At 39.5% G+C, this 25,024-nt stretch overlaps 1 protein-coding gene across 1 annotated transcript; it reads left to right on the top strand.

Annotated features, from left to right (window-relative positions):
- The first annotated feature begins 6,223 nt into the window (after positions 1-6,223).
- Positions 6,224-22,048, top strand: MC2R (melanocortin 2 receptor). The gene is made up of 2 exons (XM_075124762.1): positions 6,224-6,321; positions 20,535-22,048. Exon 2 carries the CDS (start codon positions 20,677-20,679, stop codon positions 21,628-21,630), a length of 954 nt encoding a protein of 317 aa, XP_074980863.1. The 5' UTR covers positions 6,224-6,321; positions 20,535-20,676; the 3' UTR covers positions 21,631-22,048.
- The last annotated feature ends 2,976 nt before the right edge of the window (positions 22,049-25,024 follow it).

The following is a 25,024-nucleotide window of genomic DNA, read 5'->3' as shown; positions in this document are numbered from 1 at the left end:
TCTGTAATTTTCTCCCCGAGGTAGCAAGAGAAATCCGGAACATCATTTGTGACCTCTATTTGAAATAGGAAAATAACAAGGCTCTCTTTGCTAGCTTTGCAAGCATTTGAGATTAATGGTAGGTTAACTTTCCCAAAGATTTGGAGCTATTATGATTAGGGCTGTAGAGCAATTAATCAAATTAATTGAGATTAATCGTGCTGTTAACAATAGAATACCATTTATTTTAAATATTTTTGGATGTATACTACATTTTCAAATATATTAATTTCAATTACAACACAGAATACGAAGTGTGCAGTTCTCACTTTATATTTATTTTTATTACAAATATTTGCACTGTAAAAAACAAAAAAAAATTATTTTTCAATTCACCTCATACAAGCACTTTAGTACAATCTCTTTATCATGAAAGTTGAACTTACAAATGTAGAATTATGTACAAAAAAACTGCATTCAGAAATAAAACAATGTAAAACTTTAGAGCCTACAAGTCCACTCAGTCCTACTTCTTGGTCAGCCAATCACTCAGACAAACAAGGTTGGTTACAATTTTCAGGAGATAATGCTGCCTGCTTCTTGTTTACAATGTCACCTGACAGTGAAAACAGGCTTTCACATGGCATTGTTGTAGCTGGCGTTGCAAGATATTTACATGCCAGATGCGCTAAAGATTCATATGTCTCTTGATGCTTTGGCCACCATTCCAGAGGACATGCTTCCATGCTGATGATGGGTTCTGCCTGATAACGATCCAAAGCAGTGCAGACTGACACATGTTCATTTTCATCATCTGAGTCAGATGCCACCAGCAGAAGGTTGATTTTCTTTTTTGGTGGTTCAGGTTCTGAAGTTTCCACATTGGAGTGTTGCTCTTTTAATTCTTCTTAAAGCATGCTCCACACCTTCAAGGAGTACAGTCACAAATGTAATTGACGCATTATTTTTTTAATGAGCATCATCAGCATGGAAGCATGTCCTCTGAAATGGTGGCCGAAGCATGGAAGGGGCATATGAATGTTTAGCATAACTGGCATGTAAACACTGGCTACAAAAGTGCCATACGAACGCCTGTTCTAACTTTCAGGTGACGTTGTAAATAAGAAACAGGCAGCAGTTTCTCTTAGCAACTGGCAGAATAAGTAGGAGTGAGTGTACTTGTAGGCTCTAAAGTTTTACACTGTTTTGTTTTTGAGTGCAGTTATGTAACCAAAAATAATATGCATTTGTAAGTTACACTTTCACAATAAAGTGATTGCACTTCAGTATTTGTATGAGGTGAACTGAAAAATATTATTTCTTTTATCATTTTTACAGTGCAAATATTTGTAATAAAAAATAATAATATAAAGTGAGCACTGTGCACTTTGTATTCTGTGTTGTAATTGAAATCAATATTGAAAATGTAGAAAAACATACAAAAATATTTAATAAATTTCGATTGGTATTCTATTGTTATAAGTGTGATTCATCAAGGTTAATTTTTTTAATCCCAATTAATTTTTTTGAGTTAATCATGTGAGTTAACTGCCATTGACAGCCCTAATTACTATATATTTCTGATCACTTGCTGCACAGTACATTAATAGATGGGTCCTTGGGAATCAGTCAAGAGCTGGCAAAGTGAAAGTATACCTTGGTTTCTGTCTATATCCTGCTTTCCTACAAAAACACTCAGTAGGGTTCAAATGCATCCTGTCACTCATCATATATTCCACATTTCATATAGAGCACAGAGAAAACCTGGAATCTCTGAACAAAATGGCCACATTCATTCTTGCCGTAACTCTGATCAAGTGAATGGCTAAATTCATTCTTGCTGTAACTGTTCAAGTGAAGTCATCCCCTGATGTATATTCATTAGCTCTAATAAAACCTTGATTGTCTTCCTCCTTCACCTGCCCCACCACCTTCCATATATATTAAGTGCAACTGGAAAGATAAAGGTTTTTTTTCCCCATAAAGATACCAGATTATTAAAAATACAATTGCAACTTTTCATACACTTAGAATTTCCAAGGAATTCAGTTAGCCTTCCTTCTGCTTAAAAAAAAGCCTCCTCTCTGATCCTTGCCACTAACTAATGACCTAGCTCCAGTGAACATTGGTTGTTCAAGAAAGATGAACTCAAACTGAAACAGGTGCAGAAAAAGCTATTGGGATGATCAGGAAAATGCAAAGCCATCCTTAAGAGAGGAGACTAAAAGAGCTTGGCTTGTTTAGCCTAGTAAAATGAAGGCTGAGAGAGGATATGATTCCTCTGTATAAATACTTCGGGGGATAAACACCAAAGAGGGCGTAGAGCTATTTAAGCAAAAGGACAATGTTTGCACAAGAACAAATGTGCATAAATGGGCCATTTTGGCAGGAAATTTGAAGAAAGTTTCTAATCATCAGAGAGGTACGATTCTGGTTCAGTCTTCCAACAGGAGTAGTAGAAGCAAACAACCTAACTTATCTATGGAGCCTGATAAATCTATGAATGGGCTTATATGATGGATTTGGTTGCAACAGAACTGGACTGAACTCAAGCACCCACGAGATCCCATCCAGTCCTATCTTCCTATGTTCAGATCTAGAGATGGGGCAGAGAAGAGATTGTATATTTATGTGTACCTTTTTAACCCAAGAAGCGGATATATGGCCAGATCCTCCATTGAAGTCAATGGAGTTATGCTGATGTACACTACCTTAGGGTGTGGACTATACAATATAGGTACCTATAATTGTTTAATACTCCTTGATATATTAGAGGTGTATATCAGTCAGTATATCTCTGATTGTTGGGAAAACTGTAGGTGCTGAGGAAACAAACAGCACTCACATTTTGGTGGTCCATTGGTGATCTCCTTTTCTTGGGGTCCTCTTGTTGAGAACCACTTTGGCGATGGATCAGTCATTCATTCAACAATGATCCATGAACAAAGCTTTCTGTTGCTAGCAGTTCTATATTTCTCTGCTAATATAAACATGTTATTTTACTGCCTTCTGTCTTTACACATTGCAAGGTCACTGGCTGTCTCCTGAAGTGCCATTTGGAATTAAAATATAGTGATGTTTGGAGTTACAAAATTAGATTGAAACGTTTAAAGACTTGCAAATGTTACATTTGGTCTATTTTATAAGCACAGAGTTGTGAAATTATGATGGGATATTTGTAGATGGCTTTTTGCTCATGTCTCTCCTATGATTTTGTCCTCTCAATCTTTCAAATTAAAGATATATCTGGTTAAGTTTCATGCCGCAATAAGTATGTGGCATATATTTGTATAAAGCTTGGCAAAAGACCGTCCTTTGTTTATTTCAAGCTATGTCAAATGCTCTTTCATTTAATGTTCTTCGTTGCATTTGTTTTATATAGTAAAATTAATTTTAAAAAGTGATTTTTAGTGAAACTGCTATCTCTACCCTACTGATCATTCACTGCAGTGTTCTCTCTCCTTTCCCCACCCTCACTACACATAGTAAGCAAATATATTCAAGTGAAGGTACCAGACATGTTCCACCAAAGTAAGATGTAATGTTGTGTGAACAGGTGTTTGTCTTTTTTTCCCAGGCCTGATCTTATGAGGAGCTGATCTCCTCTCTGGGGGCGCTCGGGATCAGATCCTCAGAATGAAAGCACACAAGAACCCAAAACAGAGGGAGAGAAGCAAGCTGCTTTCTAAAATAGAGGCACAACTCATGTCATCTTACTGTAGACTGACTGCACGCTGTTCTGATCGATCTCTTGCATCAAAGCCCCCTAGGCTGCAGTCAGAACCAGGGAAAACTTTTAGGATTTAACGTGTCAGCTTGTAACTTTTACAGTTTTCAATACACAATCACTGGAAATTAGGCACCTAAATCGCTTTGAGGATCTAGGCTTCAGCAGCTTCCAGAATCGATCCCTTAGTTTCCTGAGCTTCAGATTTCCTTTCGTCCCTGTGCCCACAGAAACAGCTGGAAAGTTCTGTGAGAATTTTATCATAAATCACTTACCCATTGCTTAGGGCCAGATCCTGAGAGGTGGCTAGCCTCTGCAATTCCCACTCAAGTCAACTGCACAGCAAGTGTTCAGTAATTCTCCAGATCAGGCCCTAAATCAGATAGTTCTTTTTGATTTCTTCCATCTCATCTTGTTTTAAATGTGTTTATTTTAGGGCTGTCGATTAATTGCAGTTAACTCACACGATTAACTCCAAAAAATTAATCACAATTTAAAAAATTAATCACGATTAATTGCACTTTTAATCGCACTGTTAAACAATAGAATACCAATTGAAATTTATTAAATATTTTTGGATGTTTTTCTACATTTTCAAATATATTGATTTCAATTACAACAAAGAATACAAAGTGTACAGTGCTAACTTTATATTATTATTTTTCTTACAAATATTTGCACTGTAAAAATGACAAATAAAAGAAATAGTATTTTTCAATTCACCTCATACAAGTACCATAATGCAATCTCTTTATCATGAAAGTGTAACTTACAGTTGTAGATTTTTTTGTTACATAACTGCACTCAAAAACAAAACAATGCAAAACTTTAGAGCCTACAAGTCCATTCAGTCCTACCTCTTGTTCAGCCAATTGCCCAGAAAAACAAGTTTGTTTACATTTACAGGAGATAATGCTGCCCACTTATTATTTACAATGTTGTCTGAAAGTGAGAACAGGCATTTGCATGGCACTTTTGTCCTGACATTGCAAAGTATTTATGTGCCAGACTTGCTAAACATTCATATGCCCCTTCATGCTTCGGTCACCATTCCAGAAGACATGCTTCCATGCTGATGATGCTTGTGAAAAAAAAAGTGTTAATTGAATTTGTGACTGAACTTCTTGGGGGAGAATTGCATGTCTCCTGCTCTGTTTTACCCACATTCTGCCATATATTTCCTGTTATAGCAGTCTCGGATGATGACCCAGCACATGTTCATTTTAGGAACACTTTCACAGCAGATTTGACAAAACACAAAGAAGGTACCAATGTGAGATTTCTAAAAATAGCTACAAATCAACCCAGGGTTTAAGAATCTGAGGTGCCGTCCAAAATCTGAGAGGGACGAGGTGTGGAGCATGCATTCAGAAGTCTTAAAAGAGCAACATTCTGATGCGGAAATTTCAGAACCTGAATCACCAAAAAAGAAAATCAACCTTCTGCTGGAGGCATCTGACTCAGATAATGAAAATGAACATGAGTTGGATCATTATCGAGCAGAATCTGTCATCGGCATGGACGCATGTCCTCTGGAACAGTGGTTGAAGCATGAAGGGACATTATTTTTTTGTACATAATTCTACATTTGTAAATTCAACTTTCATGATAAAGAGATTGCACTACAGTATTTGTATTAGGTGAACTGAAAAATACTATTTCTTTTGTTTTTTACAGTGCAAATATTTGTAATAAAAAATAATAATATAAAGTGACTATGTTACATACCACCAGTTCTACAATTTCATATTTGTGTTTCTTCAGAACTCTTGGGTAAATACCATCTGGTCCTGCTGTAATATTTTTGTAATCAAAAATAATAATATAAAGTGACTAAAGTGGGCGGGGTGGTGAGGCGGGAGGCAGGCTGGGCGGAACGAGGAGGAGCCCCCCACTAACATCCCCCCCAGCCTATCAACGCCTCTCCCTCCCACCCAGTGCCTACAGCTGATCAGCTGTTTCTCAGCATCTGGAGGTGCTGGTGGGGGAGGCAGAGGAGGGGGCAGAACTGGGCAGGAAAAGAGGGGTGGAGCAGGGATGGGAAGAGGCAGGGTGGGGCCTTGGGTGAAGGGGTGGAGTGAGGGTAGGGCCTGGTCGGAGCTGTGGGGGAGCACCCCCCGGCAGATAGAAACTCGGAGCCTATGTCCTGGGCACCACACCCTCCTGGCAGATAGAGACTCGGAACCTATTTCCTGGGCCCCGCACCACCCTCCAGGGATAGCCCTGCCTACAACAGCACAGGAATTTACTAGAAACTTGAAATACTATTTGTAATAAACAACATAGCCTGCTGTAGATTCCTTGTTATTTGTTCCACTAAATGTATCTCTTTCAGAAAGACTGGGAACAGTCTAGTCTGGCTGCTTCATTTTAGAGTGTTTCCTTTTAGTCTGAGTGCTTTAAAAAAAAAAAAAAGACTTTCCACAGAAAGTGGATGACTTGTTTTAAAATGACCCTAGCTCAAGGTTGTGATAACAAGACAGCTGTCCTTCTCTCTGATTTAGATGTTCCAGTCTCTTCCTTGTGCAAGGGCTGTGTTGATTTCAGTTCCTTAATAAGTAATCTTGCTCCCGGCAATACCATCACACTGACTCGAAAGTTGTCTCTGGATCAAGGTAAGTGGGATTTACTACAACTATCTTACACCCTGCAAAGTCTGTCTGGAAAACATAGAGTGAGAGATGTAATATGAGTTGTGGAATGAAAGTTCTGCCTTTTTAATAATCCATGAAATTTCTCGTCTCACAATTATTCTCTTCTAAGGATTTGGTGCAGAGTAAATTGAATTATTTAATCCTCTATTGCAGTGTATGGGGCTAAAACACTTGTTCACCCATCTCTATTTGTCTTTCAACCAGAATTAGAAATCCCTCATTAGTCTACCACATCCACATGTGAAGTAGACCTTTCTAACAAAGATCTGTCCTTGCCTGTGCAGAAATGAAAGTACCGGTCACTTCCCCTTCCCTGGGCTCTCCTATGTGGTCCAAGATCTTTATATGGGAAGGAGGCAGGCTGGAAGCAGCAGGGAGTGCATGGACCCTCAGAGCATCTGAGCAGACCTCTCCTGATGCTCTGGAATGCTTCCTTCACAGGGATTTCAGGTACCTCTGCCCATAGGGCACACCCTGTCAGAACTGGATCCACTCGAGATGTTCTGACAGGCAAGCAGGCACGGGGCCTTCACATAGATTTCTCTAGCTGCTACTCCAAGATCAATGCAGATTTTTATGGGCCTGCAGGGGTTGGAGCTGAACCCCCTTCTCTTTTCTTTTTTACCCTTCATCCCCAGACAGGGTCACCTTAAAGAACTTCTTTCCTTCTCCCAATCCCCTCCCACAGGTTTTCCCATGAGAAGTGGCAGTCTACTCCCATTTTTTGAAGTTTTTGGATTTTTAGTGCATGGAGGTGTAAATGTCTCTACCAATGCAGAACAGTAAGACTTAAAATGGTTTGCACCAGTTAAAATATGTTAAAGAAATCATAATTTCCTCTTGGGAGTTCCTCTTGCCCATAGGGAGTTGTTAGTGCTAGAGGACTGTAGAAAATATTCAGTGCAGTGTGTTTAACTAATGACAACCTTTATCCTATTAAAAAAATTAATAAATAAATGTCAGTACATGTATGTTCAGAGTGAAAATAAAATGGGGAAAGCTTTTAAATCTTAATTCACTCCCATCTGAAGAGCCTGCACAAGGCCCTGTGCATCACTTTACTCCTATTTAAGACCCAAGTTAATGGCTTAAGTGGGATTTAAATGGTACACAGGGCCCAGTGAGAACCCTCTGCACTGGGGTGAATATCAAAATTATAGAAGATACACATTAAGGGGATAGTTTAACCCATTAATAAATGTCTAGATCTATATCCTCACCTCTTTCCTAATACCATGTACAGCAGATAATCTTGTAAAGCAATTGTTCTCACTGAAGCACAATGATTAAAGGGGAAAAAAATCTTATCTCCTATATCAGGTAGGCAATCTGAGGGACAAAGCAGAATTACTTGTAACTTAGAATAGACAGATTCTCCCACCCTTACGCATGCTGAGTATTTCCTTACTTGGCCTGATTGAAATTAAGGAGACCAATAAGAAGTACTGTCACTGTGAAAACTGACCATTTTATTGCTACCCTTTGTTTTGTCTTTTAACCCATTACTGATGCCTGAAAGGACTTTCCCTCTTAACTCATGACTGCTTAGTTTGCTTCAGAGTCTTTGGAGAGGAACCTTGTCAAAGGCTTTCCAAAAGTGTAAGTAAGCCAGTGGATAACCCTTTTCCACCTGCTTGTTGGCATCCTCAAACAATTCTAGTAGATAGGTGAGGCATTATTTCCCTTTACAAAAGGAGTGGTGACCCTTTTGTGTTCCTCTGTATATCTGATTCTGTTCTTTATTATTGTTTCAACCAGCTGGCCTGGTACTGAAGTTAGGTTTACTGGCCTGTAATTGCCAGGATTCTATGAAAAACTTCCAGTTCCATGAGCCGGGCCAGGCAATTAGGCAGAACTGTAGGGTGTGAATGCATGGATAAGACAACTGTGTTGGAGGAGGGATTTAGGTTTATTAGGAACTGGGGAACCTTTCGGGAAAGGTGGAGCCTATACTGGAAGAATGGGATCCACCTAAGCCAAAATGAAACCAAAAAGGTCATAGAGGAGTTCTTAAACTAAGAATGTGGGGGGAAAGCACATGGTTCAGACAGACACCGTTTAATGAAGGATTTATTAAAGGGGATAGTCAATATCCTACCAAAGAGAATGCTACTGTGCAGGTCCTGGACTTTAATCTCTTATCCAGCAGCTTCAATTTTGGCCTTCAGGACCTCTCTTACCTTTCCCTTTTTCATTGCTACTACATATACCATGACCACAGACTCCTCCCCAACATGGCACATAAGTCTACCTAGATGTCTCAAGAGGACCATAACCTTTGCACCTGGCAGGTAATTCACCATGCGATTCTCCCAGTCATCATAAACCCAACTATCTAGATTTTTAATCATATCCCCCCATTACTATTACTTGTCTCTTTCTAATAGCAAGGGTCCCCTCCCACAGAGGGGTATCCTTTAGTATGGAAGGATACCATCACATCATCTGGGATCATTTCCCTCTGCTCCAGCTTGATGGTCTCCTTCTCCAAGACTCTCCTCCTCCTCCACCTCCACAATAACACAGGCTGTCTGACTGGGGGTGGAAGCACTCTACTCTGTCCCCGAAAGGCTTGTCTGTGTACCTCCCTGTTTCCCTTAGCTCTTCCAGTTCAGCCACTCTGGTCTCAAGAGCAAGTACTTGATCTCTGAAGGCCATGAGTTGGTTGTACCACATACACACATACACCCTCTATCCATCTACATGCTGCACCCAGTGGATCGTCCCCACTCTGGACTTCTGCCTGAATTATTTTTACTCTTGCAGGTGTTTTTGGTTTGGAGGGTTTTTTGAGTGGTTGGGGTTGTTACAGGCCTAAGTTTAGAAAATGTTTGTTAGGTGTGTCTGGCTCTCCCACTCCCTAACAAAATTCCCTGCTTGCTGTTTCTGTTTGCTAGTTCTCTCATTTCTTAGGAGGTGGCTTTTTAAACCTCTGTTCTATCTGAGTTAGCCTTTCCCCCTTGATCAAAGGATGGCAAACGAGAGCCTTGTTAGGAAGCTTCTCAGTCTTGCCCAGCAGGCACTAAGCTCAGCCCACAGTCTTCCCTCCCCCAAAACAGACAACACAACAGGCACATGGCAAGCAATGAGCAGACAACTAATTTACTCCAAGGGTCACTTAATTGCTCCTCCTTCAGCTGGAAAAATTCCATTACAAAACTCCTTTTTTGCTACTCTTGTCTGCTAGCATGGATCTGATTTATTTGGGGGTTTTTTTTCCATTTATACATCCAGTTGGGCTCTTAGTATTCTAATTTCATACTGATTTAGATTTCACATATTCAGGTTACTCAAGATAGAATTCCTGTAACATTGAAATCAAATCTTTTTCTTCTCCAAATATAAGATTTTTTTTCTCTTTAGTCAGAGGAAAGCCCCTTAAGTAGTTCAAAACATTATTTTAATTATTTCACTTATTTTTAACTATTGATTTATTTGCATCTTTTAGTTCAATGTTAGAATAATGCTGATGGTCCCTAAAAATTAGAGAGGAGAGCAGCATTTCTAGGGCAACAAACTGGAAGGAAATTTTCTGCATCTGAATTCTCCTACCAAAGAATGGTTAATATCCTTCTGTACAACAGATTTCCTTGATGCTTGTTTATAACAGGTTTATGCCAGCAGCATTGCTGCAAGGAATAAAAATAGAACAGTGTCGTCAAACAGAGATGTCACTTGAAGGCCTTTTTGATTGGTGGGTTTTTTGTTTTTGTTTTTGTTTTTTGTTTTTTTTTTTACAATTAATCCAGAGGACTATTTGTCTTGGACTCAAATTCACCATTATTTTTTATTTCTTGGAAAAGTTACATTTATCTGTCTTTAAATTCATATATTCTGTAGTTAGGTAAGAAAGAAGCAGACTGTAATGTTTGGAAGACAATAACAGAAGCTTGAAGAGTTACAAATAAGATTCACTTTGTTGCAGTTTTAATAAAGGCCCTGATACTTAGCTCATGTAAATTGGTACAGGTTGGCAACAAGTTGACTTTACTGGAGGGACATTGATTTACGCCAAGTAAGGATGTGGCCCCAAATCTTAGGGCATCATTACACAGTAATTGTAACTTGGATTGCAGGATTCTCATTACAATAAGGTTGTTTCTACAAAATACAATTGATTGGTAATAAATTCATTAATATGTCACTCACTAAGAAGGCGGTAGCAGCAGCTGTGAGGAAAGTGTGAAGACTTTTACATCATGAGTTTCTAATTGAAAATGAATCAGGGTTTTTTGCAGGATCCTGCAAGTCACTTTCAGCTCTCACAGAGAATTAATGAGTGTTCCCATAGAAACTGGGCCCAATCCTCTGCTAGTGTATATCGACAGCTCTATTGATCAAGCTGATCCCGAAGTCAATGGAACTATGGTGATTTATGCCAGTAAAGAATCTGACCCAGTATTCCTGAAGACTCCCATCATCTTGTATCTTTAACCTGACTGGATGGGGGGAGGGGGTGGAGGGGGAAATCCTCAGAGTCTGGGGATCAAAACCCTGCTCATTTTATGGCAGGGATTGGAGGGAATTTCACTTCACCCCCATCAATGGAATGATCAGAGGAAAACTCCATGTTACTCCCTTGTTTCAGGCAACCTCACTTAATGTGGTTGTTGGAACACTTATAGCTCTAAAATACCTACCACTGGTCTCTGAACTAGTCAATCTTTGGCCCTGGAAGACAAATGTCCTTCAGAGTGTGGATTTCATATGCAGAAAAAAGTCATCCAGTCAATAGTGCTGTCAGACTTTCACAATCCATAGCTCAAATGTTTGTCACAGTAAATTCTTCATCGCTCATGGATTGCTCATACCCCTAGATTTACGTATGAGTTTGTGCATACACAGGGGTGGTGACTTTGTAAACAGTTTGTGCTTATGACTCACTAAAAATCAAGCACCCTAAGCAACTTTTGCTCTACACATTTTACAGAATATTACAGAATCACAGAAATTAGAATTGAGAAATTATATATTCTCAAGAGTCCAATTTAACTTTACATGAGTGGAGAAAAAGGGCACCTCACCATTTTGCTTAAGAGGGTGCTCTACAACTAGGAAATGTTTCCTAAGGGTTGAGTTTTGGGGTTGTCTTTGTTTTGTTCTTTCAGCCTAAATCTTATGTTTCTCACTGTCATTTTACTACTCCTCATTATTTCCTTTGGAAACACCCTAAAGAATTTCTTTCCCTCTATGACTTGAGTGACACATGCTGGAGGTCTCATGCTGCCAGTATTAGAACATCCTTGGAATTTCTAAACATTATAAGTGAAAACTTCCTAAGTTGAAGTGTTACAGCCAACACAGGGGAATTCTTTAGTTCCTCTTCATCTGTTAGGACAAGGTCTAATATTCACAGAACTAAAAATTAACGGTAGCTTAGGTACAAGTGAGCATCAAAATTATAGTGTCCAAGCACAATGAAGTCCAGACCAGTAAGATATAAATACTTGGTGCCTTACTAGGACCAAATTCAAAAGGCTGAAAGCAACTGAGCTAAATTAGCTTGGTGGAAGAATTTAGTCAGAAAAATGTCACTGATAATTGGGAACCATTGAAAAACACCTTATTAAATGTCCAAAAAGCCATAGTTTAGGGAGAAGGCCATATGGATTAAAAAACTGAGCTGGGTTACAGGGGAAGTGAAGGCAACTATTTTTTTAAAAAGTATATAAAATAAATAGGAGAAAGGGAAAGCTGACAGTAATAAATATATATCAGACATTAGGAATTGTATAAAATTGATAAGGGAAGCAAAGGGACATGAAGAGGAATCTGTGGCCAGCAAAGTTAAGGACAGTCAGGAGGGTTGTTTTTTTTTAATATAATAGAACAAAAAGAATCATGACAAGGTTATTGGTCCATTACTAGCTGGAAGTGGTAGAATTACCACTGATAATCCAGAAAAGGCAGAAGTGTTCCACATATATTTCTGTTCTGTATTTGAGAGGGGAGGGGAACATCACGTAGTATATCATATGATGATACTTTCCATCCCGCTAGTATCTCAAGAGGATGTTGAACAGCAGCTATTAAAGTTAGACATTTTTAAATTAGTATATTGCATGCTTGAAGTTAATAATGATTCAAGATTGTTAATCTTTGATTAAATAATTCCATTTGAGCCAGTTATTTGACACTCAGATTAGTATAGGACCATACAGAAAGAAGACAGACCATGTATGAAGAGAAGGTAGTTTAGTCCCTTCTTCTGTACCTGATAGAATGCTGACAGTGTTCATTCCCAACCTAACTGTCCAACCCTCTTTCCTTTTATAAGGTATAAAGAAACTCCTTGTTGGAGGGAAAAATCCTTTCCCTTGATTTAATTTTACTATGTGTTCTGTTTTTGACACTTTAATTTTCCCTAACTATTTATGAAGTTTCTTTTATGCTATTTTTAGGTTACATGAGCAACACACTAAAAGGAATTCTAATCCAATCTTCTTATTAACAGCTGTGACAGCATGCAATTCTTACTGAGTTAAACATCTTTCAGGTGGATCTTTATTTCATCCATTACAGAAAACATCTGCAATAACAAGCAATTCTTATCAGTCATAGAACATACTTAAATCATAGGTGCCCCTTATCAATCACCCCATCTTGTATATACTATACTTCCGTTGATACTCTTTATTAGTTTGAGGGGGTCTTTTTGCTAGACCTCTATATTCCCACATTCCCAGAGATGCTGAGGATAGCTAGATAAAGAGCAACATTCAATCACACAAAAATTCCTGAGTACAGATCAGGTTGAGGACCAACACTCTAGGCCTTAGACTTCAAATGCACTTTGCTAATATCCTAAGATTCTGGGAGAATAGTTAATATGCAAATGAATTTAATTTACAAGAAGGAGGGGAAAAAGAGGTAATGTTTGCTAACAAATGTACCTTGTATTCAAGAGTTTTAAGAGAGTTGGGTGAGGAGTTCGCTGGACTGTTAATATTGCTTTTAAATGTCTTGGAATGTGGGGGAAGTTCCAAAAGAGTAAAAGAGAGCTAATTTTGTGCCAGTTTTCAAAAGGGTAAATGGAGTGACCCATGTAATTATAGGCCTATCAGCCTGACATGGAGCTCAACATCCTGGCAGCTAGCAGCTGCCTTCTGCCTGTCAGCTTTGCTCCCTGCTCTGGGCAAGCCCCATGCAGCAGCAAGGAGGAGCTGGAACTGCCACCACAAGAGGCTGCAAGGAGGGTTTGGGGCTGGCTCCTACTCGCTGCCCTGGTAGTGCATACTGCCCAGATGCACCTGCATGTGCAGCCCCAAGGATGGGGGGCTAGAGAGGGACAGAGGGCAGTGGGACCAAACAGCTTAAAAAAAAAAACACCTTCATCCAACACCCCATTTTCAAAATGAAGAATTGCAACGTTTCATTGTAATAGTTTGACAGCCCTGGAGACTGATGTCCTCATTATCCTCAGACCAGGTGCACCTGGGCATCTTCCTGCCATGGGGGTGGAGAGCCCAATTCCCAGATTAGATGGGGATGGGGGTGCTAGACACTCTGGGATAGGGTTACTTTGACTTGGGTCTATGCACTGCAGTGTGGATGCTAGAACCTAGGTTTGAGCATGGATCAGAAAATCATTAACCTAGGGTTAAAATGCAGTGTAGAGGCTCAAGCCCAGGGTTCCCTGATACTAGTCAGCTGACTCAAATCCCACTAGCCCTAGGCTTAGACATACCCTTAGTGTGATTCTGTGGCCAAAATTGCTAATGCGATCCTGGGTGCATACACAGGGGAATCTTAAGTAGGGATAGGGAAGGTATTTTACCTCTATATTTGGCACTGCTGTGATGGCTGCTGTAATATTCTGTCCAGTTGTGGTGTCCACAATTCAAGAAGGATATTGATAAACTGGAGAGGTTCAGAGAAGAGGCCCAAGAATGGATAAAGGATTAGAAAACATTCCTTATGACGACTGAGCTCTGAGAGTCTGTCTGTTTAGCTTAACAAAGAGACTGGCTGACTTAATTACAGTCTTTAAGTATCTACATGGGGAACAAATATTTAACAATGGTCTCTTCAATCTAGCAGAGAAAGATATAATATGATCCAATGGTGGGAAGCAGAAGCTAGACAAAGTCAGACTGGAAATAAGGCATAAATTCTTAATGGTTAGAATATTAACTGTTGGAACAATTTTACCAGTGATTCTCCATCACGGACAATTTTTTAAATCAAGATTGGATGTTTCCCTAAATGATATCCTCTAGGAATTATTTTGGGGAAGTTCTATGGTCTGAGTTATACAGGAGGTCAGACTAGATTATCACAATAGTTCCTCCTGGCCTTGGCATCTGATATTACACACTTCAAATACTTGCAGGCAGATAAGATATATTCAGTTCATTTAATCTTTCCTTGATCATTTTTGTTGCTCTTCTTTCATTTCCATGCAGTTTTCAGCAACTGTTGAAATGCCCAGAGTTGTATGTAATGTTCTATGTATAGCCTCGCTAGTGTCATATTGAGAAAACTGCCCTGGGCTGTGATGTGATGATGTCTCTGTAAAGTCTAGCTGCCTTTGTGCATTTGTTCACTGTTTGCTGACTAAAAATCAATGGTACCTTGAACATTTATAAACTTTCTACTTAGGAGACTGGGGTCTCTTTGGGCAGAGTTTATTCACTTTATTGAAGAAACAGAATATGTTTGCTTGGGGTATTTCAAATTTGATATTCTATGAAGATAAGAAGGCAGCAGAGTTTATGTGGAGGCATGTGTACATTTTTTAAAAAATATGTTCTTTAACTGTATACTTTGCAAGTCCTTCATTTTGTCCAGATTCTTTGCTAAAAACTCTTCCAATACTTCTGGAGCTTTTTGTTGTTAAACATGTAACCTGTAGTCAGTAAAATGTCTGTATGGTGCTCTGTTCAACAGAGATGAACATCTGCCATAGAGAAGTTGGCACATATAAGTTGCATTGCATGTCTGAAATACATAAATTACACAAAAAGAAAAGGAGTACTTGTGGCACCTTAGAGACTAACCAATTTATTTGAGCATAAGCTTTCGTGAGCTACAGCTCACTTAAATTGGTTAGTCTCTAAGGTGCCACAAGTCTTCCTTTTCTTTTTGCGAATACAGACTAACTCGGCTGTTACTCTGAAACCATAAATCACACAGTACTGAGAGTATCTCTGCAGAAACCAAAACAGCTGAAGTAATTCATAAACATCTCCCATAAGGGTCACTGCCGCAAAAAAGTAAATTGGGGCAGCTTTGCCTAGCCTGCTGGTGCTGGGGCTAGGCAAAGCTGCTAAAGACCCCAGTACCACTGAATAAAGGAGGTGCAAGGCTGCCCCACTTTTTTCCATGCACAAGCACAGCAATGAATTTCACTGTATGTACTCACTTTGTACAGGGGTGAGTGACTATAGAAGCTGCAAGGCAGTGGAGAAATGCCTTGCTCTCTTCCTCACCCAGTTGCACGTTCACCCAGGGCTATCATAGTCCTGACCCACACAGAAGACAAGGCTTTACTAATTTCACATCCTTTCTACTTGCCTGAATATTACAATGCCCTTTCCCTACACTTTCAAGAATGCAATTAGTTATATGCTGATGAAAATACATTAGATAATCCTCTGCTCACTTGCTTGATATCTTTAAAAAACTCTTTAACAGTGCTTTTAACTGGCATGGCACATAATCAAATGCCATTGGAAAACTGGAAACAAGGGAAAAGGTAATTTGCCATAATTTTTGTAAAATATATTTTTATTACAAAAGGGAACAGTGAATATTTGTATTTCTCCTAGCCGCAGTACAGTATCTCAGACTTAGGAGTTGCACTGTCATCTGCAAATAGTCTGAAGTGTGCTTTAAGCAGCACTACATGGAACCAATCAAACTCAGCTTGCAAAACCATCTCTGAATGGAGTCATTATTTCTCTACTGTCTATTTTTAGAGGTAGAAAATAAAGTGAACAGACTTCCAATGAGACTTGATGATGAAGCTCCTCATTCTGCTCCCATCAAAGTCAACGGGAGTTTTGCCACTGAATTAAATGGAGTAGTTTCAGGACTGAAATGCTGGAGATGCGTAACCTGCTCTAGTGACAAAAGCTTTTACAGGGGCAGTGGTTTCTGGATCAAGGAGATAGACTTAATCATTTAGAATGCCACCAAAGCTAACACCAGAGTATCTCTAAAAATGCAACTTATCACCTTTCTATCCTAATAGGTGGCATTTTTTTCTAAAATAAAGAAAATCTGCAAGCCTGATGTAAATCCATCATTTCTGCCTTATTGGTGAGTTTATCATAGTCATTTTGTGCAGTCCAAGAGAACCCAAGAAAAATCAATACCCATTCAGTTTTCGGTGTATCATGTACAGCCAAGGGTTTAGAGAGTAATTATAGTTGCCCTCTCTCTAGCCTGGAGTGCAAAGGTTTTATATCAATGATTCAAATATGGCAAAGAAATCTAAGAAGTGATCACAGTTTAAGGAATACAGTTTATTCGATGCGTCTCAAGCGTTTATCATTATATGCAGTATAGATCTGAGCTGAAACTACATCTTACCTGGAAGTAGAAGTCAAGGAAAATGAGCGAATTTAAAATTTTTCTTTTTTTAGTCTAATGAACTAAAGCTCTATTCAATAAAAACTCAAGGACAGAACTGATGAGTTCCTGGAATGTCCAAGTGCTACAGTCTCTTCAGTGCAATTGTAGTGCACAGAAAAGGATATTTTCTGGCCAGATCTACAGGGATTTACACAAAGGGAGCCCTGCATTATGTTTAAGGGCTCAATCCTGTGTAGTGCTGAGAGCCTTCAATTCCTACTGAGGCCAGTAAGAGTGATCAGCACTTCAATGGATCAAGTCCTGGGTCATGATTCTCAGTTATGCAAAGGCTCCTTTATGCCCCTTTGACAGTGTAAATGTGCCTTAAGCTACCAAAGTGGTTTGAAAAAGAGGAGCACTAGGACCCAGTGGTGCCTCACCATCCTGTCCTCATATCAGCTTGGGAGGAAACTGCAGAGAGGAGCTACTCTAGCCATGAGGGGTAGAACTATCCAAATCAGGGGCTGAGGGGCAAGAAGTAAAATAGGGCCCAGTCTGGACCACTCCTGGACCCAGGACTATGCAGGAGAGATCCCACACACATACTTTGGGGGCACTAGGACCAAGGTGGTGCCTCCCTTCCCCAACCCCGCCATGTGGCTGTGGGGAAAAACTGCAAAGAGGCGCCAACCAGACCCTCCAGCCTGTAGACAGAAGCAGCCAAAGCAGAGATGCTGGGACATTTATAGAACTTTCTACAGTTTTGGCTGGAATTTCTCTGTCCTGTTGCCACAACCCTCCCACTCCCTCACAGTCTCTTCACCTCAGCTTGCTCCTCTTGCCTTGTTCTCCCTTGCCATGTACCCTTCAACTTCCTCCCCTCCCCTTTTCATTCCAGTTACCTGATCCACTCCTCAGTAAACTCACCCCCCCAAAAAAATTGCAACACAAAGATGAGGTTTGCTGCCATCACATTCTTTGCTCTGCTTGCGTGTTATAGCCCTTCCCATGGCCTGTCTTGTTTATTTAGACCATAAGCCCTTCTGATACCAATTACTGTACTGACATCAGAAAGTTATGTGATTGCAAGTAGTAATAGTGGTCCATGGGATGCTCACTAGTGGGGAGAGGTTGGTCCATCAGACACTAGCTCCATTAAGATGCGGTCCACCCTAGGAAAAGTTTGAGAACCTGGCTTTACACGGGGCTTTTTTCTCCACAACCTCTAAGTAACAACAGAAAACTTCAGGACAATGGCAGACAGACCTGTTCCCATACCAGTTTGAGCAGATATCATTTAAGGTTCAGTAAGTGTGGCATATCCCTAGCACATGTCATTGTTTGGGTTACAATTATTTTTAATGAAGAAAAAAATTGGGAAAAAAAAGTATTCAGAAGGAGAAATATGAAATTCAGGTTTTTTATTTTGCATTTTTCCCATTCCCCAAATTAACCTTGTAGACATTCAGTTCAACATATTTCCAGTGAAGCAACACCTGTACAGCCCTGTTTTGTTGACTATTATAAGGAACCCTCCAATTCTATTAAAATTAATAGCTGCTACTAGCCACTAAATATACACAATTTATTCTTCCAGACCAGGGTTTAACAGCATCCACTACTTTTTAATATGCCATTGATCTGTGTGAATATGATGCCTTACTTACTAGAAGGTCAGGGGAAATAAGCTCAGTGATATCTGCTGAGTGTGGGAACAAAAATATCTTGTAATGAAACCATATATGAAAGAACTTTGATTTAATAAATGCATTTTTCCCTGTGGGAGGTGCTTTTTCTGAATCCCATTGAACTATAGTTGTATCTGTTTTTATTAAGTGAATCAAATATTAAAATAATATTGTTCTGAAATTGACGGCTAGCTTTATAAATCCTAAAGCTTCCCTGTGGCAGTAGCTCAGAGAGTTGGAAAGCTCGTCTTTCTCACCAACAGAAGTTTGGTCCAATAAAAGATATTACCTCACCTGCCTTGTCTCTGGAAAAATCCCTGTAAATTTACAGACAAAGCTGAGTCTCCCATTTTCAGTATTAATTCCCTCCTGAAGTCCCATGCATTATTTATAATAGAGAATTTTCAGTTGGATGCAGTGCACTTGTGCTATATAATGTAACTCATTTACTCATATCAGAGCTTTTCAGATAAACACAGGCATTCTCCTGAACGTTTTCTTTTAAACCTAAGTGAAGTGAGTTGCAGGTGTTAGTCCAGTTCCTGATGGCTATCAAAAGCCATGACCACAACTTACAACTTTGCTAACAATCTCAGCAGCAGAGAACTCAGTGATTGAATGGTGATGAACTGTGGTCAAAGCCATTGGCTACTGAAATGGGACTGAACACAGTTGTCTATATTGTGGATAAACCATATCAAGCACAAATTCAGCTGCACTTATTCCTGACATCTGTTGTCAATAACAGGAGGTTTGCAGTGGGAGGAAGAGCATAGCATAAATTAGGCTTTTATGTGTGCCCCTTTAAAACTAAGGCTATGTCTACACTACAGACTTCTGTTGGTATAGCTATGTTGGTCAGGCATGTGAAGAGGTGTGATCCCTGATTTATATAGCTTAAATATCTTTCTTCTGCTGGTTTTAATTATGAACAGAAAGTGGATATTCTGAATAGCAACAGTAAATGTATTCTGCAATTGGGGGCATAATAATGACAGAAAGATGTACGTCCTATTGTCCCAAGGACAAAATAATCCACCAATTTACATCTTAATGAATAGTTACAAGCATACAGAGCATGATCCAATTCCCCTTAAAGTCAATGGAAAGATTCCTGTTGACTTTAATGGGATTGGATCGAGGTCATAATGAAAAAAGAACATCAAGTACACTGAAGCAAAGCTTTCAGTATTTGGGCTGAATTTGTTCAAGAATTTCCTTTGGATCTGATCCTAAATTACTGTTATGTTTGCCAAATCAGAAGAACATTTCAATTTACTTGAAAAGTGGCCTCAGACAGCTCCACCAGTTAAATAAGCTCTAATGTGCCAATGAAAAATATTTACAAGTTTTCATATGTTATATATATGAAAAAGCAGAGATGATCCATGCCTGCTGACAGTGGTGGGGCAGAGTGAGAGCAGCTGGCTTCAGCAGTGTTACTGAGCATGCTCAATCTGTGTGAGCATGCTAAATACAAGCCAGGCAGCAAATCTGGGGGGTGAGGGGCATGTGACCCCACATGCCTCCCCACGCATCACCTCAAAACAAGTGTGAAGGTAAATATGCTGTTGTCCTACACATCAGCTTCAGTTGGCATTTATCTGGTTTGTTTCTTATAATGTCAATCTTGTGAGAAGTGCCAAAATTATTCAAAGTAAGCAGCTAGGCAAGTAAACATTGCCAGACATTCAGGGAGTCTGGGATCGATTTCAGCAAATGTAGGAGGCCAAATAAGAAGGGAAATATTCTTGTCTTTAGTCAGCCTAAAAAGGAATTAACATTTCATTTTCCTTTGAGGTTTGGGCTGAGGCTCAGGACAACTTTTACTTTGTCCAAACCAATTTACTGATGAAAAATGTTCATTCCATCACAGTAAATTCATAGGTTGAACTTCAAAATATCTAATTTTGACACACAGATGTATTAATTTTCCTGTCACTTACTTTTCTCTACATTTTATCATAGGTGGCTGAATACAACTCGCTTAAGTCTTACAATTGCTAAAGATAGAACCAGAAAGGCTTCACCACAGAAAAGATTATCCGAAAGACAGGTCGGTTTCTCAGTCACGCCTGAGTAATCACACATTTTTCTACAAGAGGAAGAAATGAGGCCTGATAGTGCTTCTCAAATAATGAGACTCCTAGGGCAGACACGTGTTCCTTCATTTGAAAATACCAGTAATCTCTCCATGAACAGTGACTGCACCCAGGTTGTAGTACCAGAAGAAGTCTTTTTCACAATTGCCATTGCTGGAATACTGGAGAACCTAGTTGTCCTTATAGCTGTGATCAAGAATAAGAATCTCCACTTGCCCATGTACTTGTTTATCTGTAGTTTATCAGTTTCAGATATGTTGGTCAGTCTGTACAAAACTTTGGAGAACATCTTGATCATCTTATGCAAAATGGGGCATCTGACACCTCGTGGAGACTTTGAGACCAAGATAGATGATGTCATGGATTCTTTATTTGTTCTGTCTTTGCTGGGGTCAGTTTTCAGCTTGTTAGCCATTGCAGCTGACCGATACATAACTATATTTTTTGCATTACAGTATCATAACATCATGACACTGAATCGTGCTTTAATCATTTTGGCAGTAATTTGGGCATTCTGTGCGGGGAGTGGCATTGCTATGACCATCTTCTCCCATGAAACAGCTACAGTCATTTCCTTCACTATTCTGTTTCCTTTTATGTTAATTTTTATATTATGCCTCTATATCCACATGTTCCTGCTTGCACGATCTCATGCCAAAAAGATCGCTTCACTGCCTACCAGTGCAGTTCCCCAGAGAGTTAACTTGAAAGGAGCTATTACATTAACTATTTTCTTTGGTGTTTTCCTTTGCTGTTGGGGACCCTTTCTTCTTCACATCCTCCTCATGAAGTTTTGCCCACTTAACCCTTACTGTGCTTGTTACATGTCCGTTTTCCATGTGAATGCAACACTCATCTTGTGCAATGGCATCATTGACCCTATGATTTATGCATTCCGAAGTCCAGAATTACGGAGTACATTGAAGAAGATGTTCTGTTGCACCAGATCAGACTGGAATTAGTGAGTACCAAATTTGAAAAATGTTTGTAAAATTAAGTCTACAGTGCCTTGCAGTAAAAATGATGGTAAGAATGATGTTCAGAATTATAGACACTAACTAAGACCAGAATTCTGCAAAAAAACTTTCACATGTTCTTACCTTAATACACTTTGGGTAGTCCCACTGACCTCAGTAGGACTATGAATTCAACCTGGAACAGGTGCAGAGAAGGGCTACCAGGAAGATCATGGGAATGGAGAGCCTTTGTTCCATCTTAAAAGTAATTAAAATCTTAACCAACTGCTTAACTGATAAAATGTATGAGGCTAAATTCAACCCTGCAGTAACTCCTGTACAGTATTTGGAGATGCACCACAGAGTTTAGGCCACTGAATATTGAATCAGTGCTTTCAATTCAAGGAGAAAATATTATAAAACTCTCCTGGTGACCTAATTGGGAAATTAACTTTAAATTTTTTTCTAACCTGCTTTATTATTACGTTTTCAGAATAAGAAAATATTTATTGTGAACCAATACATACAGATGTGGTTAGGTGTTGGTTGGTTTGATTTTCTTGTTTTTACATATGCCTAATTTAAAAAGAGACAAGCAAGGTTTTTTTAAGTGTCAAAAATGTAATTTGGAGGCTGACTCCAAGCAGCAAATATTTTTGATCCAAAAGACATTTTTAGACAAATATAGTAATTGGAAACAGGGATTAAGATTACGTGTTATTAAATTGTTAACTGAAGTATAGTGTCACAGTCACATCACTATAATACTGTTATTCTGGAGGGTGTTAATGGCTGTCATCAACTGCAGACCTGGTTAAAGCTGATAGGTGTGCTAATCACCCTTCTTTCAGAGTAACTGGACTTTATGTGCATTCTTTATAAATAAACAAGATTGCACCAAAGAAATACATGATTCATGTAATCAGTTTCTCCTCCTAATAGAAAGAACTCAGCAAGGCCCCAAATATTGGCTAGCTACTTGAGCTAAAGAGATAACTCTGGTGTCAGTAGTGGGATAAAGTCTCTATGAAGGGAAATTGTGAGCTGGTATTCCAGTTGAAGTAAACTGGAACAAATGAGAGGTGCTCACAGAAATCAAAGGTGACCATATGGAATTAAAACAAGACCAAAAACAAGAATTAAGCAAAAGCTGGAGTTTTCACAAAAGGAATTAAAGAAATATCTGGAGGTTTCCCAGAAGTGACTGAGAGATTACCTGCAGTCAAAGATAAAATTATTGTTGGGGCAGCAGCCAAAAAGCATCCAGGCAAATTTGGAAGCCCAACCACAAAACTCTCTGTTTGGACTGGAAAACTGGATCAGTGAGATGACCAGCAACCTCACTATCTTGGACCAGGAAATAATGGTGACCTAGAAAGCTTTGGCCAACTTGGAACTTGCTAACAGAGATCAGTTGCAGCAAGAACTTAAGGAGCTAAAAAATCATCTGGAGCAGGAATTCAAAGAATCACAGACCATAGTGGAAGTCATCTACCTGGATGGGGAATCAGACCAGCCACAAAACCTGTGTAAGACAGGACATTTACAACATCTAACCTGTTTGTAACCCATGTAGGCCCAGACAGAAGAGATTGGATTCCCCTCATAGATAGTAGGCTTTTGTATTATTTGAGAAGGGGCAAAGTTCTCTAAAAGAGGCTTATTTGGCTCAGTTCAGCACCATAGCCTAAATGAATGCTGGGGAGATGGACAAAAGGCAGGGTTCCAGGCACGTAGTGGCCCAGCACTGCAGAACTTACCCCTAGAAAAGAGATTACTCAATCCATATCTGGTACAAGCTCTTGATATGCAGTTCAGAGGTAGCCATCAATCTGAGATGGCCAGGACACAGCTAAGAGCTAGAAGGAGAAGGAAAGAGGAAACCCCATTTGAAGTGGCAGAGGAACTGAGGGAACCTGTACTCCTGGCATATCTGCAAAAATCAGTGATGAGCTAATTTATAGATACACACTTGGATTGGGACTTGAAGATCAAGATCAGAGAAAGGAAGCCAAAGACCCTTGGGCTGTAAGATTTGTCTCAGTCCTTGAACCTTTCCTTGCAGCAGACCAACAGAAAAAGCAGCAGCCACTAATGGGATCCACCAGGAGCCTTGTGAGTACAGATTTATATCTAATATGTATGATGAAAAAGGGAATCCTAATGTGGTTCATGACATTCTTGAACAGTTGGAAAAATTGTTAAATTTGGTTTGTAAAACAAGGGAAATTGGCAATAATGCAAAAATTAAGGGAAGCAGTTTAGTTAAATTCTGGTATGTAAACAAATTGGCTACAAAACCTTGGGTCTCACCCATAGTTCTGATGAAGAAAAAAAAAAGATAGATAAGAATCCTTTAAAATGATTTAATTTTCTATAGTCCACATAGCAGTATCAGATTCTATTACCATGAATAGATGATACCCTAGATGCTGTAATGGGTTCGGTCTGGTTTTCCATACTGTGTATTAAAAGTGGGTATTGACAAGTGAAAGCAGAGGCAAAAGACAGGGGAAAACTGCTTTCACAGTAGGGCAAGGCTTGTGACAATCTGAAGGAATGGCTTGTGCAATGTGCTGGCCACGTTTGAGAGGTTATGGAGCAGATATTGCATGGAGTGCCTCTCAGCCTGATTGTTATGATATCTTAGTGCATGCTAAAACCTTTGAACTTTTGCTACATCTACCAATGGAGGCTGTGCAGAACTGGATACTTCCACAGACACTCTCAGATATGCCGAGTTTTGTATAATAGAAGGTTAATTTGGGGGGGTTGCCAATCTTGCGGAACTATTGCATAGGTTGAGCAAGAAAGGGAAAACCATTTCAGTGGTCAACAGAGTATGATTTAGTGGTTTTAGATTTGAAAAGAGTCTTTTTACTGCTCCTGTCTTAGCATACCCATGGTCACTGCTGCTAGTGCTTACACATTGGGGCAATATTGACATATACCTTCTCAGATGATCCATTAGAGAGCTAACATCTCAGCTTGGCTGCCCACAAAAACTGATAATGTGGCTTTGGAAGCTGAGACTACAGCGAATTCCCCATTAGAAGAGAATGGATGAAGTCTGTCCCAAGTATCAGATTCCACAGAAACAACACACACACACACACACACACACACACACACACACACATCAGGAGCCCACTGAAAGTGGCTCCTCCTGCTTGTCTGTATAGTATCTTACTCCTGAGCTTACAAGTGTCAGGATAAAGCCTTTATCATGAACAGGAACTATGTACTGGCAATGGTGAGGGTCTAGAGGAGAAGGATATCATTAGCTTTCTTCAGAAATTGCTCCCTGACATATTTAATTTGGATCTCCAGCAGCCCCCATTTAATATTGAAAGGGCTCATCAAATACCTTTTACTAGAAGACTGGAGTCTGACAAGTCCA

This window comes from Caretta caretta, chromosome 2, assembly GCF_965140235.1.
Source record: "Caretta caretta isolate rCarCar2 chromosome 2, rCarCar1.hap1, whole genome shotgun sequence".
Classification (NCBI taxonomy): Eukaryota; Metazoa; Chordata; order Testudines; family Cheloniidae; genus Caretta; species Caretta caretta.
This window is presented reverse-complemented; position numbering and strand designations above follow the sequence as displayed.

Excerpts from the sequence above, each read along its gene's own strand:
- MC2R (XM_075124762.1), top strand. The coding sequence starts at position 20,677 with ATGAGGCCTGATAGTGCTTCTCAAATAATGAGACTCCTAGGGCAGACA.